The following is a 16,621-nucleotide window of genomic DNA, read 5'->3' on the forward strand; positions in this document are numbered from 1 at the left end:
AGAAATATATACCATTTGACGAAACGTTAGTATGTTGAGATGGATTATAAATAAATTGTAATTCACATGATATAGCACATGATAACACATACAGACAGCAATATACGTCGATATAATTAATAGTGAACATTAACAGGAGTATGCATTATGCATTCATATATTATGCGATATCCGGCCACCCTTGACTTTTGTGTCCATACGATACCGAATATTCATCACGAGCGATAAAGAAGGAACAATGTAAAAGAGATTTAATTTACAATTTACTGCAGTGGATTTAATATTATATATTATATGGCATGGTTTTTTATTCAGTTTATTATGCATCGTTGTAAAACCGATTATATTTTTATTAATTTAAACTCTAATTTTAATATTTAAAAATTATTAAAAATTTAGACTTTATCTTATTTTTAATAACGTTTATAAATTATCATATGCAAGATAATTATAATATATAATTATCAATTTTGCGCGACTTATTTGGTATAACACATAAGAAAAGAACTGAGAGAGAGAAAGTTTTAACACATTAAAAGTAACAAATTATGACTGAAAAATATATAAATGCAAAAAATATGGATACACAAAATTTACACATATATTTATAAGTACATATGAGTAATTTTTATTACAAATGCTTGCATAAGAAAGACTTTGAAAATTTCAGATTTATTTCAATCAATAAGTATTTTCAGATCTTGCACAATGTTATAATTTTGAATTAACAAAATTTAGCATAAGTCAATCTATACTTTTATAACATTATATAATATGAAGAATGAGTATCTTCTTTTTTTGCTAGAAGATTCTAGCAACAATGTACGTATTAATTATACAAAACGTATGCACATACATGAATAATATTTAATGGGTTTGATTACAACTTTCAGATCTTATACAATGTTATTATTATTATTAGATTCTACGTTATATTAACAAAATTTATCATAACTCAACCTATACCTTCATAATATGAAAAATGAATATTCCTTTTCGTACAGAAGAATTTTAAAAGAACAATTTTGCTATAATCTAAAAATTTGATCAGATATAGATCTGAAAATTAATTTTGTTCGATCATCAAAATTATTATGCGGGACGTTTATAAATTTTTTTTTATATTCTAACAATTAATTTGAACATCTTATAATTATAATCTTATAATTATAATTGATGGCTCGATTAAAAATTATTTTTCGGATCCAATAAAACTGTTCTTTTCTGTAGAAAATTCTAGCAAATGCAAAAACAATCCATACATTAATTATATAGATATGCACATGAATAATATCCAGAATCTTGATTATGCTATAATTTGCAAAATTTCTTTATATTAAGTGATTATATTAAGTGAATTTCTTCCTTTATATTAAGTGATTTGAAATAATAACTAGTAAGTTATACGAGAAACGATGTGCGTATTTTGCTGTGATGCAAATGGATTAAAGGAAGTTCAAAGTAGCAACAAGCAGAATGAAATTCATATAGGAAGTAGGAGTCTTTTATTATAAAAAGGTCATCGTTTCTTGTTTTGCCTTTCAGTTGTGATTCGTCGTTCGTAGGATCAATTAGCGAGCTCATTAAGTTCTATAATAAATCATAAAATTTTTTTATACGGTATACACGCGGATTAAAGAATTATAAATGTTCGATTGAGACAATATTTTAATTATTGTCAAGTAAAAGTGTTCTCTTTTTCTTTTTGAGACATTGAAATCGACAGATAAATCTTAGAACGATGGCTGCGAATAAACCGATTAAACAAATTTACAAAGCACCCGAGCCTGATGAAGAAATTGTTATTTCTGGCATTGCCGGTAGATTTCCGGAATCTGACAATATGGAAGAACTCAAAAAGAATTTATTGAATAAGGTGGATCTAGTCACGGATGATAATCGTCGATGGGAATTAGGTAATTAACAGAATAAATAATAGATGATAAAATAAAAATAATAAATGATAGAACATTTTTAATTGCCCTAAATATATTAATATTAGTATATATTAAATCTGTTAAACATGTGCTGTACAAAGTTTCTGTTTCTTTTTCGCTATTCTTAATGCATATTTTTTATAAAAGAAGAATAAACATACGTATTCGGATAATCAAATTTGAAGAAAAATGTTTAGTATAAATCTTATCAGTAGAACGTTAGCAGAAATATGATAGAATCCACTAAAAGAATATGATAGTAAATTGACTATAGAAACCAAGCAAAAAATCTGTTATTTTGTAAAAAATTTGTAAAAAATATGTTGTATTTAAATTATATTGCGATATTCTGTTATGTATTTATATAACTTGCAATTATAACATTATTTCTATTTTATTCCTAATTGCGTAATTAAAAATCTCCGGATCGGTGTGATGACTCTTTATGTCTTTATGAATGATCGACAGATCATCCGGATATCCCAAAGCGAATCGGAAAGGTCAGCAATGTTGGCAAATTCGACGCGCTGTTCTTCGGGGTCCACTTCAAGCAGGCCCATACGATGGACCCGATGTGCAGAATGTTATTAGAGCACGCATACGAGGCCATTCTCGATGCGGGAATAAATCCAAAGCAGTTACGTGGATCGCGAACCGGCGTCTTCGTGGGCGCGTGTTTCTCAGAATCCGAAAAGACTTGGTTCTACGAAAAGTTACAGGTACATACCGTCTTCGTCATATATGTAGCCAAAGACGGAAAGATGAAAAGATTCAGGATTCACTTTAACTTTAATTTTTTCGTAAACGTAAAAGGGATTAAATAAGAAGAAAGGTTGAGCTCGCGTACTTGCCGATTCTCCTTTTTTCTCTATATCTTTCTGTATCAAATTATAATTGAAAATAGAATAAGGAAATGGAGGCAGGAATTTTGCAAGTTAACGTCGGATGTTAAGGGTTTGCCGGTTTTGATGCGAATAGGAAATGGATGTATAGCAAAATCTCTTTTGCTATACATCCATTTCCTATTCGCATCGTGCGTTGCGTTTTTTTATTTTTTTAAATCTTTTATTATTAGGTGAATGGCTTTGGTATCACTGGATGTAGCAGAGCTATGTTGGCGAATAGGATTTCTTACTGGCTAGGAGTGACTGGACCATCTTACACTCTGGATTCTGCCTGCAGTTCGAGCTTACTCGCTCTAGAACACGCGTATCGGTGCCTGCAAGACGATCTGTGCGATGCTGCCATTGTGGGCGGATCAAACTTGTGCCTTCATCCCTTCGTCTCACTGCAATTTTCTCGTCTCGGTATAATTCCTCGTTTTCAATTTCCGCACTAATCCGTATAACATAAAAAGAAATTACAAACGCTCATATATAAAAAAAAAAAAAAAAAATATAATACAGTACTTGTTATCAATACCGAGATTGATTTCATTAAAAGTATATATAATTAATATTTACTGTTCACTGTTTATGTAGACAGAGAGTGTAGAATTAATATAGTCAATATAAACATAGTCAAAATAAATTTTAGTTAATTTAATTCTTCGAAATAGAAAAGGATGAAAAGCAAATTAAATTGAAATTAAATCGATATACATTGGCGTAAAGTAGTAAGTGGAAAATATAAAATAAGATCTTTTATATAAAGTTCCAATTGAAAATATAATAGGATCATTTTTGTATATTCAATAACAATGATAATTGCAGGGGTCTTGTCGCGTGATGGTCGGTGTAAAGCGTTTGACAACGATGCGGATGGCTACGCTCGCAGCGAAGCGATCGTCGTCGTATTCCTACAAAAAGCGAAAAACGCGAAACGAATCTACGCCAGGGTGGTTTACGGTAAGTCGAATTACGACGGTTACAAAGAGCAGGGCATCACGTTTCCATCGAGCACGATGCAAGGCGAACTGCTACGAGAATGTTATGAGGAGTGTGGCGTATCGCCGAAAGATCTGTCCTACATGGAGTGTCACGGTACCGGCACCAAAGTCGGCGATCCTGAGGAGATCATCGCAATTGATAAAGCCATTTGCAAAAACCGAACTGCTCCTTTACTAATAGGATCTGTTAAGACGAATATGGGTCATTCCGAGCCTGTTTCCGGGCTATGTCAAGTTGCCAAGGTAATCCCTTTTTAAGAAATGCTATGTGTTTATTAAGACTCAATTGATCTTCAATTATTTATATATTAATAAATGTTAAATTAAAAGGGAATATAAACAATAGTAAAAAACAGCTTTTTTTATTAAAAATTATTAGATTTTAGTCAGTGAAGTTAGTAGGCTATGATTGAGGAATAATATCATCAATTTTTAATCATTTACATATTATATTAAATGTATTATATTAAAATTAAACTTATAAGGCAAATGAAAAGGTATTAAATAAATTAAAATCAAAGATATAAATGTCGGAATAAAGTGTATGAATAATCTAAAATAATTATTATTTGGTTATTAAAATTTAGATTTAAATTAACCAAAGCAAATTCAGTATCCGAATAAATAAATCGAGAAATTTAGAAATTATCCAAATTATGTTAAAATTTATTATGAATTAATGACATATGAATCAATATTTGAATAGCAAACTATGTCATTGTATTTATATTTTATATTAAAATTTTTCCTTAATAACGAGAATAATCGAGCAAATCACGTCGAAAATACCAGTTCTTCTCCGATTATTGAAGTCAAATAACGTTGAGCACGGTTAGTACTCGAGTAATCGCTTGAGAACACCGTTGTCTAATTTTTTGGTATCTTATGTATTTTATGTATTTATGTCTAATTTTTGTAATTATGTGTAATTTTTTTTTGTATTTTATGTATTTATTCTCTTATAACAGAAAATAATATATAACGATGTAAGAAGGGAAGAGATTGGATTACGACGTATTACGTATTAACTTATTAATTTTATTGTAGATACTAATAGCAATGGAAACTGGATTGATCCCTGCAAATTTACATTACAATCGACCACGAGAAGGCGTAAAAGCTCTCGAAGATGGCAGAGTTAAGGTCGTCACTGAATCCACACCTTGGAACGGTGGTTATGTGGGTATTAATTCTTTCGGTTTTGGCGGCTCCAACTGTCATATCGTATTAAAATCCCATGAGAAGGAAAAATTAAATAAAGGAGCACCATCCGATGATTTACCGAGACTCGTAACGGTGTCTGGACGTACCGAGGAATCTGTTAATGTATTCTTAAACGATGTGAGTAAAGAAAATAAGAAATGAAGATATCGAGAGATCATACAAAAATTGAATAATATAAAAAACAGAAAATGAAGAGAAAAAAAATATTATAGATTGACGATGGAATTATAAATTATGATATATCTTCGTGCATTTTTCTAAGATTTTACGAGACTTCGAAAGGCAAAATATTTTGCCGAGATAATTACTATCACTTAGAATTTATGAAAAAATATATTTACAAATTTATATTCTTTTTTATAGATTGAGAAACATGCGGTAGATGTTGAGTATATTCGGTTGCTGCATGATATTCATTCTGAAGATATCCAGGGACATCTTTATCGAGGATATACGATAGTTGGTTCGAAAACGGCGGAGCGTCCCACGAGAGAAACAGAAAATTACTTAGGAACTGTGAGACCGATTTGGTTTGTGTTTTCCGGTATGGGATCACAGTGGCCCGGCATGGGTAAGTATTGTGTAATATTTTTTTGTTTTTAAGAGCGCAAATTGTTATATTTTATTTTTACTGTATTACTTTAACTGTAATACTTTTCGTTTATTTGACTTTTTGATTTCAAATAGGTATTGAATTGATGAAATTCCCTATCTTCGCCGAAGCTATTCAGAAATGTGATGCCGTCTTACGACCGCGCGGCATAGACATCATTAATATTCTAACAAACAAAGACAAATCTACCTTTGATAATATTTTGCATTCGTTCGTGGGAATCGCGGCAATACAGGTAAGTTGCGTATTACACAACAACACTTACATATTGCTTTCAATAAATTTTATTTTATGAAATGTAATTTTAACTATTCGCTAAAAGATTAATAAGAAATAATTGGCTAAGTAAAAATTATTTTTTTATTTAAAAATTATATTTAAATATTAAATTTATTTAATATTTAAATTTTTATATAAAATTTACTTATATAAAATATACATATGTTTAATTATAAAAAATCAGAATTAGATATTGCATTATTTAAATTAAAAATCTATAATATTCAAACTTTTTAAATGTATCGAATTATTACACTCAAAATAGTCAACAAAATTGTTGTGTAATTGATAAATATTCAAATTTTGCATAAGGATTTTTAAATAAAAATAATTCCATGAAAAATTATCATATTTAAAAACTTCTTTTTTTCTCCTTAAGAATAAAATCTGCGCTTTAAGAAACATGTATTAGATTTTATGCATTATATGTATGTGTATACCTTGTATGAGCGTGTATACGTACTGCACGCGCGCATATGTGTGCTTTGTGTTGTATGTATGTATGTATATGTGCGCGCGCAAAAAAATTGTACAAACTATTTCTTTTTTAATCTCTTAATATTTTACGATGATTATTATAAGATATGTAAAAAAAATGTATTCCAGCTCATAGAATAGAATTATGAAATTTTTTTTGAAGATATATGTATATCTTTACTTTTGAAAAGATGACAAGAGAGAAGGATAAATTTAAAATCTAACAAATACTCTCTTTAAAGTACAAATGCTATTTTTGAGAATAAAAAGAAGGTTATAAGACATCGTGAAATTATACTTATTTGAAATTATGTGAAATTTTGATACAATTTAAATCTTACAGATTGGTTTGGTCGATCTTATCACGTCGATTGGTATCGAGCCGGATAACATCATTGGTCATTCCGTCGGAGAACTCGGTTGTGCTTACGCGGACGGATGCTTCACCGCCGAACAAATGATTTTGTCTGCATACTCAAGAGGTTTAGCGTCTATTGAAACTGAAGTAATTTACGGCTCAATGGCGGCTGTTGGTCTCGGCTACGAAGATATCAAAGATATGTGTCCACCGGACATTGAAGTGGCTTGTCATAATGCTTCTGACAGCAGTACTATTAGTGGGCCCGCTGAATCTATGAAAAATTTTGTCGCTGAACTACAGGTTCTTATAATTTACTATTTATCTTTATAAAAAAATACTTCTAAAATAGAAATTGATTTATATAGATTTAAAAACAATATTTCAGCAATGTAGAACGGCGCTAAAAGAACTTTTAGCATATTAGCTAAAATGTAACAACGCGCAAAACACTTGTATATAAAATTTTCAATGATTTTTATGCTGATTTTTAGTCATGTATTACGTTGCTGAATTACAAATAAAGTCTAAATTGTACTTTATTAAAATATTTGTTTTAACTGTATATTCGACCAGGCTAAGAAAATCTTTGCGAAAGAAGTACCATGCAGTAACATACCTTATCACAGTCGTTACATCGCACCTGCCGGACCGAAACTTCTGGCTTACTTAAACGAGGTGATTCCTGAACCGAAGCCGCGCAGTCGAAAATGGGTGAGCACGTCCGTGCCGCACAACAAGTGGTCCACCGCATCTGCCAAATTGTCGTCTGCTGAATACCATACTAACAATCTCCTGAGTCCCGTACTGTTTGAGGAAACCGCGCGTATGATCCCGAAGGATGCTATAACCATTGAAATTGCACCACATGGTCTTCTTCAGGCCATTATGAGAAGGTCTCTCGGTCCGGGAGTTACTAACATCGCGCTCACTCAGCGTGGTCACAGAGATAACTCCGAAGTTGTTCTCCAAGCGATTGGCAAACTGTACAACGTGGGACTACAACCGGATATCGCTAGTCTCTATCCACCAATCGAGTATCCAGTTAGTCGCGGTACTCCGATGATCTCACCTTCCATTAGGTAGGCTTGCCGCTATATATAAATTATTTAGTTAAATATATATGTATATATAATAATCGGCCAAATTAGCTTACTGTTATCTAAATTTAATAGAACAAAAATTATTCATTTAAATATACATATGAGTCATCCAAATGCAGTTACTTAAAACGAATCAAGTAAAATTTTTGCTCTGCGAATAAAAATTTCAAATCATTATTTGATCACTCTTCGCGGAGTGTCCAATAAGGAAATGAGGAAAAATTGCCTGAAAATTATTTCGCAATTCTTATTGTGCTTTATTGAGAGATTCGGATAATAAAAACGGAATAATTTATACTTTTTGAGTGAAGATGGGAACACTCTGACGACTGGTTTGTAACGACGTACAAAACGCAAAAGAAAGTCATATCCGGAGAGAGAACAGTTACTCTCTCAATAGCAGATGAAGACATCGAATATATGAGTGGTCATGTTATCGATGGAAAAATCTTAATACCTGCCACGGGATATCTTGCTATGGTCTGGGAAAGTATGGGCTTGCTGCATACGGAAATGTTTACAGAGCTATCTGTCGTTTTTGAGGATGTTACCTTTTTGCGTGCTACTCCTATACCGAAAGAAGGTGAAATCCAGTTAACAGTGCTCGTTCAGAAAGGTATATTTTTGTTTCTATTCGTATCAAAGTATATGGAGTATTGTGGTGATAAATACATCAAGTGCCAATATTACATTATAAAAAACATTCCTACATATATTTTCTCATTATCTTATATGAAGAAGTATTTGTATAATTTACTCATTGTAATATACTGATGATATTTTAAGAAAATTGAGATATGTTTCGAACATTCATGACAACGTCACTCGGAAACACCGTGTAACGTTGTCACTTTTTTTTTTTTATAGAATTAAATCATTTCTCTTTTGAATTATTAGAAAATTATTTGATTACACTTTATATTTCATTAATTATTTTGTCTATAAGTATTTTGACTCTTATTTAAAATAAATTTTTATTATAAAAGCATGAAATATTATGTATCAGTTATAAAATAAATTCAAAGGATTTAAATTTTAATTACATGTTAAAGTACTTGAATAGTTCGTGTATCAGCTATACTCGTCAACGTTCATGTCACGCTGAAAGTACCACTTCTTGTTGAGATGCCATGTCATACGGACGTATTCCGCATCGTGTCTTTGTTTTACTCTTTCGGAAAGAATACTTGTTAATTGTCTCTTTTCGAGGATTATTATTTCTCAAAAAATTCTTGTTTTATTTCATTTTTCTCTTTTTTATTACTGACACCATCTATCCATCCGAATGTCAGTGAGTGCAAGCATAATTGCAAGAAGGTCAATCAGCTAGTCAGTTGAAAGTCGAAAATAAACACATACACTATATTCTACATATAGATTTAAGTATTCAAACCATTCATAACGTACATAACTCAACCACAAAATGTTTGTGTCAAATCAAAATTGTACGTAGCGGCGAGAGTTTAGTATTACCCGTACCGCTCTTATTCCACTTATATAAAAATGAAAGTTTTTTTATTTATTTCATATGTAATTACAAATAAATATTGTATTACCAGTCCTGCAAATAAATCTGTAATTAACATCAGTTTTCGTCCGATCACAGAAGTTAAGCAGCGTTGGGCACGATGATTAGTACTTGATCACCGCTTAGGAACATCGTGTGACGTCAGTTTTTTTTCTTTTTTTCATGATGTTAAATCATTTCTCTTTTGAATTATCAGAATTACTTCATTATCTAATAAATTTTTTAAATCTTTGAATCTTATTTTGTGCACTAAAGAATATGTAACATATCTATCAATATCTAGCATGTTTTTTTTTTCAGACATATTTTTTTTTATAAACGATTTACATTTTAAGATAAATGAGTATACATTTGATGTGCAGGAATATATATTTTTTCATAATAATTTCTCTATAGGTACTGGAAGATTCGAAATATCAGAAGGCAGTACTTTGATTGTAAATGGATTCGTTCGAGTTGTGAAAAATCCCGCGCAAGAAAAGATACCTGTTTCGATTTTGCCAGAAGATGACGGCGAGGAGGAAGTGATGAATACTAAAGACATTTACAAAGATTTAAAATTACGCGGTTATGAATATTCAGGCATTTTCCGTTCTTTAAAAAGCGCATCTATCTCAGGGAAGAAGGGACATATTGCTTGGATAGGTAATTGGGTAGCATTCCTGGACAATATGCTGCAAATGATGATTCTTGGAATAGATACGAAAAATCTTTATGTGCCCACGAAAATACGAAAAATTGTGATCGACACTAAGCTTCACCAGCAAGCAATCCAGAACTTTAATATAGAAGACAGACGTAAGTTTACATATCTTTTTCCTCAGGTTCGCGAATATTTGTTTTACAAGGTTTATATAAGAATGTTAATTATAATTAATTAAGTTTAATTGTAGCCTAAAATTATATTACACATACGTAAACGCTTTGCGAGCATTAATATTTTATCATTGTAGAATTCCCCGTATACGTATACAAAGAATGGGAGACCATAATATCAGGCGGGATCGAAATTCGTGGTGTTAGAGCTACAGCCATACCTCGCCGAGTGCCTGCTGGCGATCCAGTTCTAGAAGAATATAAATTCGTGGCGCATCGCGATCAAGCGCGAGTATCCCTATATGAGGCAATCAGATTGTCCGTTCACATTGCCCTCGAATATCATCAAGCTATCCATGTGAAAACCGTAGAGTTGATCGATATTTCCGACAATGTGACAGTAGATAAATTAGCGTCACCTATGCTCACCGAAATTTTAGGTGATTTGCCGTTGATTCAAGCGAACGTACATCTGTCAGCACCATCTAATCGCTTTAATGACAGCTCGTTATCGAACGTGATTTTCACGGATAAAGTGCCCAACGAAGAAAATATTTTGCTCGCCATTGGTATTGGGCTACTAACGCAAAGTAAGAGAGATCAATTGGAGCATATTTTATTAAAATTGAGAAAGGGCGGCTTTATATTAACACGGGAAAAATCCAGACTTCAGAATTCTTCAACATTTTCAAAGTATGGTTTAGCTGTTATTTTAGAGAAAAATACTAACGACGAGAATATTATACTTTTGAAAAAAGAAGTGCAACCAGTCAGAAAAACGGAAATTATTCATGTTAACAATAATGAATTCACTTGGCTCGAAAAACTGAATTCAATTATGAATGCAGAATATGAAACCAATAATATGAAAGTAATACTTGTCAGTGAGGGAGATTTAGAAAGTGGTTTGCTAGGCTTCGTGAACTGTTTAAGAAAGGAACCTGGTGGAGAAATTATTAGAAGCGTTATGATACAAGATACCAATGCTCCCAAATTTTCCTTGCAAGACTCATTGTATTTGGAGCAACTTCGGTTGGACTTGCCGATTAATGTATTGAGACCGGGGAAAATTTGGGGATCCTATAGACATCTACAGTTGCCAAGTCCACAACCGAAGCTTGTTGATCACGGATATGTTATACAAAAGGTATATAACAATATTTATAAGAAAATACAGTTCTAAAAAAATTTGCATATAAATGTGTACGCACACAAACATGCACAATTGTTTACACACACACACACAAAATACAGAAATTTTATTCTTTATCCAGAAATATATATATATATATATATATATTTCTAGAATATGCATGTATGCATGTATGTATGTACATAAAAGGGCTTTTGCTAGGCTTTTGTGCATATACATATACTAAAAATATTTTTAAATTTATTTAATCAAACTTTGAAGAGAATTTTTCTCAAAACGGTTCATAAATTATGTCTGGAAATGTGTGTAATGAAAGTTACCATTGAAAGATTATATTCAACAACAAAATTTAATCAAATATTTATATATATTATTAGAAAATATACATATTATATTGGAAAATATATTATTTTTATATATTATTTTTATGTTTACTTTATGTTATAACTTTATTCATATATAACATGTATTCATGGTAAATAGATACGCGATGATTTAAGCTCGCTTTGTTGGACCGAAGGCCCTATACGTCCTGATGATCAAAAGGATATGATCCATGTAGTATATTCTTCTCTCAACTTTAGAGATATTATGAACGCTACGGGAAAGCTTGCTATTGATAATACTACGAGATTTACTCGATTCGACGACACATTGCTCGGTTTCGAATTTGTTGGTATCGATACAGCTGGCCATCGTATAATGGGCCTTTGCGCCAATAGGTAATATTCTTATTAAAACTATATATACAATTTTATATTTGCAAAGTTATATAGTAAAGAAGTATTTTATTACATTATCATCAGATAGAAAAAGAGATATTATTATATGATGAGAGATATTATTATATAGTAAAGAAGTATTTTATTACATTATCATCAGATAGAAAAAGAGATATTATTATAACATGATAATATAAAAGTACATATATTTTTCATAATATATAAGTAAATATATTTTTAAAATTTTATTAATATATCTATGATTGTAATATCTTCGATGTTACATTTTTCAAAAATTTATTAATTACTCTTAATTGATAATATTTTTCCCAAAGTATTGTACATTTTAAGATGTTCTAGAAATTGAAATCTTTATGATTGTATATAATACGTTTATATTTTCAGGGGCATAACAAATGTTATCGTACCTGACAGAAATTTGTGTTGGCAAGTGCCGGATAATTGGTCATTGGAAGACGCGGCTACTGTGCCATGTGTATATTCAACATGCTATATTGCGTTATATAATAACGGTCAGATGAAGAAGGGTGATAAAGTGCTCATTCATTCCGGCACTGGCGGTATCGGTCAGGCAGCGATACATCTCGCTCTTAATGAAGGCTGCGAGGTGTTCACCACCGTAGGAACGTCTGAAAAACGTGAATTTATTCGGAAGATGTTCCCATCGATTCCGGACGATCACATTGGTAATTCACGCAACACTAGCTTCGAGCAAATGATACTTCAACGAACAAACGGTGCCGGGGTAGATATTGTCTTGAACTCATTGGCCGAGGAGAAACTTCAAGCATCGGTTCGTTGTTTGGCGCACGGTGGTCGTTTTCTAGAAATCGGCAAATATGATGTCACCGCAAACAATACCGTAGGAATGATGATCTTCTTGAAAGAAGTTAGCATCCATGGAATTTCGCTCGACAATACACTTTATTCTGAAACAGAGGAAGAAAAGATACAGCTGCATGATATGATAGCCGAAGGTCTTAAGAATGGAGCTATTAAACCACTTATTAGAAAAATCTTTGATAAAGATGAATTAGAGACAGCTTTCAGATATATGATGGCTGGGAAACATATAGGCAAGGTAAGGAAAATTTATAATGGGATACTACACAGTCTCGTCATAAATTTTCAATATTTCAAATACACAGAGTTACAATAAGGACACATGTAACTAAATATTTTAATTAATGTAAAAATGTGAATACACATTTAGAAAGCAGTTTTTATCAAGCATTATTTAAGTATAAGTATATTTTAAATTATATTTTGCTCGTTTTTATATAACAGAAAACATTTTGGTTAATCATCCATTACTTCGTGCAGCTAAATGTAACGATATTTTGAATACTTCCCGAATAATTTATTATTGCTTCTAATCATAAGATTCTTTTTATGTCGGAAATTATCTTAATCTAAAATCTAAAAATTTCTTATGTATTTTCTGAAAAAAGAAATATACTTATTTATATAGATATGTTATATTATGTTTTTCATAGGTAATTTTGAAAATTTCCGATGAGAAGAACTTTGGAAAAATTCTCGCGCATCCTCGATATTACTGCGATAGTAAAAAGACCTATCTTATTTTGGGCGGATTGGGTGGTTTTGGATTAGAACTAGCAGATTGGTTGATACTCCGAGGCGCTAGAAACGTGGTGTTGACATCAAGAACGGGAATAAAGAACGGTTATCAGCGCATGAAGGTCGAACTGTGGAAATCTTATGGCGTGAACGTACTTATTATCGTGGGCTCCGACGCCTCGAACCGCGAGGATTGCGAATTCATACTGAAATCCGCGGAGGAGCAGGGCCCAGTGGAAGCCATCTTCAATCTTGCCGCGGTGCTGAAGGACAGCATCTGTAAGAACCAAACGCCGGAGTCCTTCGAGAAATCTTTCAGGGGGAAAGCATGGGCCACGAAGATGTTGGATGAGTTATCCAGAAAATTGTGCCCGCAACTTCGGCATTTCGTAGTCTTCTCTTCGTTTTCAAGTGGGCGAGGGAATGCTGGACAAACGAATTATGGTATGGCTAATTCAGTGATGGAGAGGATTTGTGAACGTAGAGTAGCTGACGGTTTGCCAGGACTGGCTATTCAGTGGGGCGCAATAGATGAAGTCGGTCTCATCGTCGACTGGATGGACAATAAGGGACTCGTGGTTGGTGGTACTCTGCAACAAAAAGTATCCTCCTGCCTTGAGAAATTAGAGAACTTCCTGTTGCAAGATCGCCCAGTAGTAGCTAGCATGGTTGTGGCTGAGAAACGTGCTTATGGTAATGTTAACATTGTCGAGGCTGTGGCGAATATGATGGGTAAGACTGTTTTTGTTATTTTATGTATAAAATAATCTTCTAGGAGAAAAATTCAATTACAATCTTTCACTGCACTTGCAGCTATCAAAGATTTCAAAAGTGTGCCTCAGCAAACACGTTTGGTTGAACTCGGCATGGACTCGATGACGTCTGTAGAGATTAAACAAACTTTGGAACGCGAGTATGATATGTTCCTCACCGCAGAAGACATTCGCAATCTCAACTTCGAAAAATTAGTGGAGATACGCGATAAGAATATGAAACAAGATAACGCATATATTCGAGAGACTGAGACGGTCGAAATATCCGGAATGCAACTGTTGATTCGAGTTTTGGGTAAAGAAGATTTGACTTCTGAAATCTGTATGCAGTTAGAAACTATGATGAATCCGCGCAAGGTTGAGGTATTCCTTTTGCCGGGTATTCAGGGCTGCGGACATGTGTTTAATTCACTGGCACCGAAAATTAAGTCCATCGCAACAGCTTTGCAATATGGAATAATACATATCGGATCTGCTCTTACGTCTATACCGGAATACGCCGACTGTCTTTTACCAGTACGTACGTGTAGAAAAATACGCGTGATAAATAAAATGAGATATTCATGTTACTTTTAACAAATGTTTTCGTCGAACTGAGAAATATTTACCTGCACGTTCTTTTGAAATTTCCAGTATATTTTACCAAAGGCGGAAGAGCAAAGGAGTTTCGTTCTAGTCGGATATTCGTACGGTTCGTTAATCGCCGTCGAATTAGCGAGACGATTGGAAAAACGTGGCTTAAACGGTCGATTAGTGTTGATTGACGGTGCTTATGAACAAATGAAAGCGATAATAGAACAATTTCTTCCTTCTACTACGGAGAATGAACTTCAAAATAATATCTTGCTCGCTATCATGGATACTATACAGTTAACCACGAGTGGAAAGGTAAATTTCAGTATTAGTAAAATATTTTTTTATCGTTTCTTGATCTTCTTATTTATTTCGTCTTATTTCCTTTTTGTAGCTGCTTTTAGATCTTGAAAAATGCACCACTTGGGAAGAAAAGTTGAACGTTTTTATTTCACATATTCTTCCTAATGATGTTGGACTTTCTGTCGAGAATCAGAAAATGTTGTGTACAACTATTTATAAACGTATCCTTGCTCTTAAAAAATATGACATGTCATCCTTAGAAAAGATACGAGCGTCCATAATACTCTTAAAACCTACACAAGCAATTGTTCAAATGACCGAAGAGGATTATGGTTTACACAAGGTACTGTACCTTTTCTGTCTAATTACATATATTCGCAGATTTAATGTTTTGTAACCGATATTTAACACTGTTATATCAAAAACTTTTCAGATCACGCGAGATAAGGTAGAAGTGCATTATGTTGAAGGTAATCATACTACAATGTTAGATAGCGATAAAGTCATACTGGCAATCAATGGAGAATCATTGAGAGATCCTAAAGAATTCACAAGACTTTTAATAGAAGATCAGCCATATAATATTGAGTTGCAAGAACGCACAAGAAAATAAATGCAGTCTAAAAAATCTATAATATATATATTTATATTACTTAAAATATATTACTTAAAATATACTTAAAATATATTACTTAAAATTATATGTATATATATATATACATGTAATTATACATATACATATACGTATGTGTATATTTTTAATATTTTGTTAACTTTAAAATACATAATTATAAATACAATCTGCATTTGCTAATATCGGCAAATCCAAATAAATCGGATAATTTGAATTATTTAAATACTTTGAAAACTTAGATGCACAATAATTATTGAATAATAATTCGAATAATAATTCAAATAATTCATCATTCGAATACTTGGAATATCTAGATTTGAACAATGGAATATTAATCAGTTTGTATATCAGTTCAAATCAGATATTTCAAATATCTAAATGTAAATAATCGAATGATAATTAATTCACATAGTTCAAAATTATTAATCAGCTATTTTTATATAGTCTTGGTTCAGAAATATTTGAAATCGAAAAATCCGTAGGCATCTAATTTTTGTATCTGCAGAAGAAAATCATTAATATAAAATAGATATGAAATTAAATTTAAAAAATGTAAGTAAAAATATGTTCTCTGAAAATAAAATAAATTATAAAAGCTGTACTTAGAATTTATTTATAAAGGTTAGCAAGTGAAGTAA

The 16,621-nt window shown here is 32.0% G+C and overlaps 1 protein-coding gene across 1 annotated transcript; it reads left to right on the forward strand.

The window, feature by feature from the left end:
- Positions 1 to 12: 12 nt before the first annotated feature.
- On the forward strand, positions 13 to 16,581 carry LOC105422552 (fatty acid synthase). The gene is made up of 19 exons (XM_089075450.1): positions 13 to 1,916; positions 2,406 to 2,656; positions 3,013 to 3,244; positions 3,650 to 4,068; positions 4,873 to 5,166; positions 5,413 to 5,620; positions 5,737 to 5,897; positions 6,762 to 7,079; positions 7,353 to 7,858; positions 8,191 to 8,495; positions 9,804 to 10,205; positions 10,361 to 11,370; positions 11,860 to 12,098; positions 12,504 to 13,200; positions 13,616 to 14,432; positions 14,514 to 14,989; positions 15,107 to 15,361; positions 15,441 to 15,692; positions 15,783 to 16,581. The coding sequence occupies exons 1-19, from the start codon at positions 1,742 to 1,744 to the stop codon at positions 15,960 to 15,962; spliced, it is 7,197 nt and encodes a 2,398-aa protein (XP_088931576.1). The 5' UTR covers positions 13 to 1,741; the 3' UTR covers positions 15,963 to 16,581.
- The last annotated feature ends 40 nt before the right edge of the window (positions 16,582 to 16,621 follow it).

Source organism: Pogonomyrmex barbatus, unplaced genomic scaffold (genome assembly GCF_055798465.1).
Source record: "Pogonomyrmex barbatus isolate J1 unplaced genomic scaffold, ASM5579846v1 scaffold19, whole genome shotgun sequence".
In the NCBI taxonomy this organism is placed as follows: domain Eukaryota; kingdom Metazoa; phylum Arthropoda; class Insecta; order Hymenoptera; family Formicidae; genus Pogonomyrmex; species Pogonomyrmex barbatus.

Coding starts and splice junctions, on each gene's coding strand:
- LOC105422552 (XM_089075450.1), top strand. CDS start 1,742: ATGGCTGCGAATAAACCGATTAAACAAATTTACAAAGCACCCGAGCCT. Junction 8,496..9,803: donor AACAGTGCTCGTTCAGAAAG/GTATATTTTTGT, acceptor ATTTCTCTATAG/GTACTGGAAGATTCGAAATA. Junction 15,693..15,782: donor AGGATTATGGTTTACACAAG/GTACTGTACCTT, acceptor AAAACTTTTCAG/ATCACGCGAGATAAGGTAGA.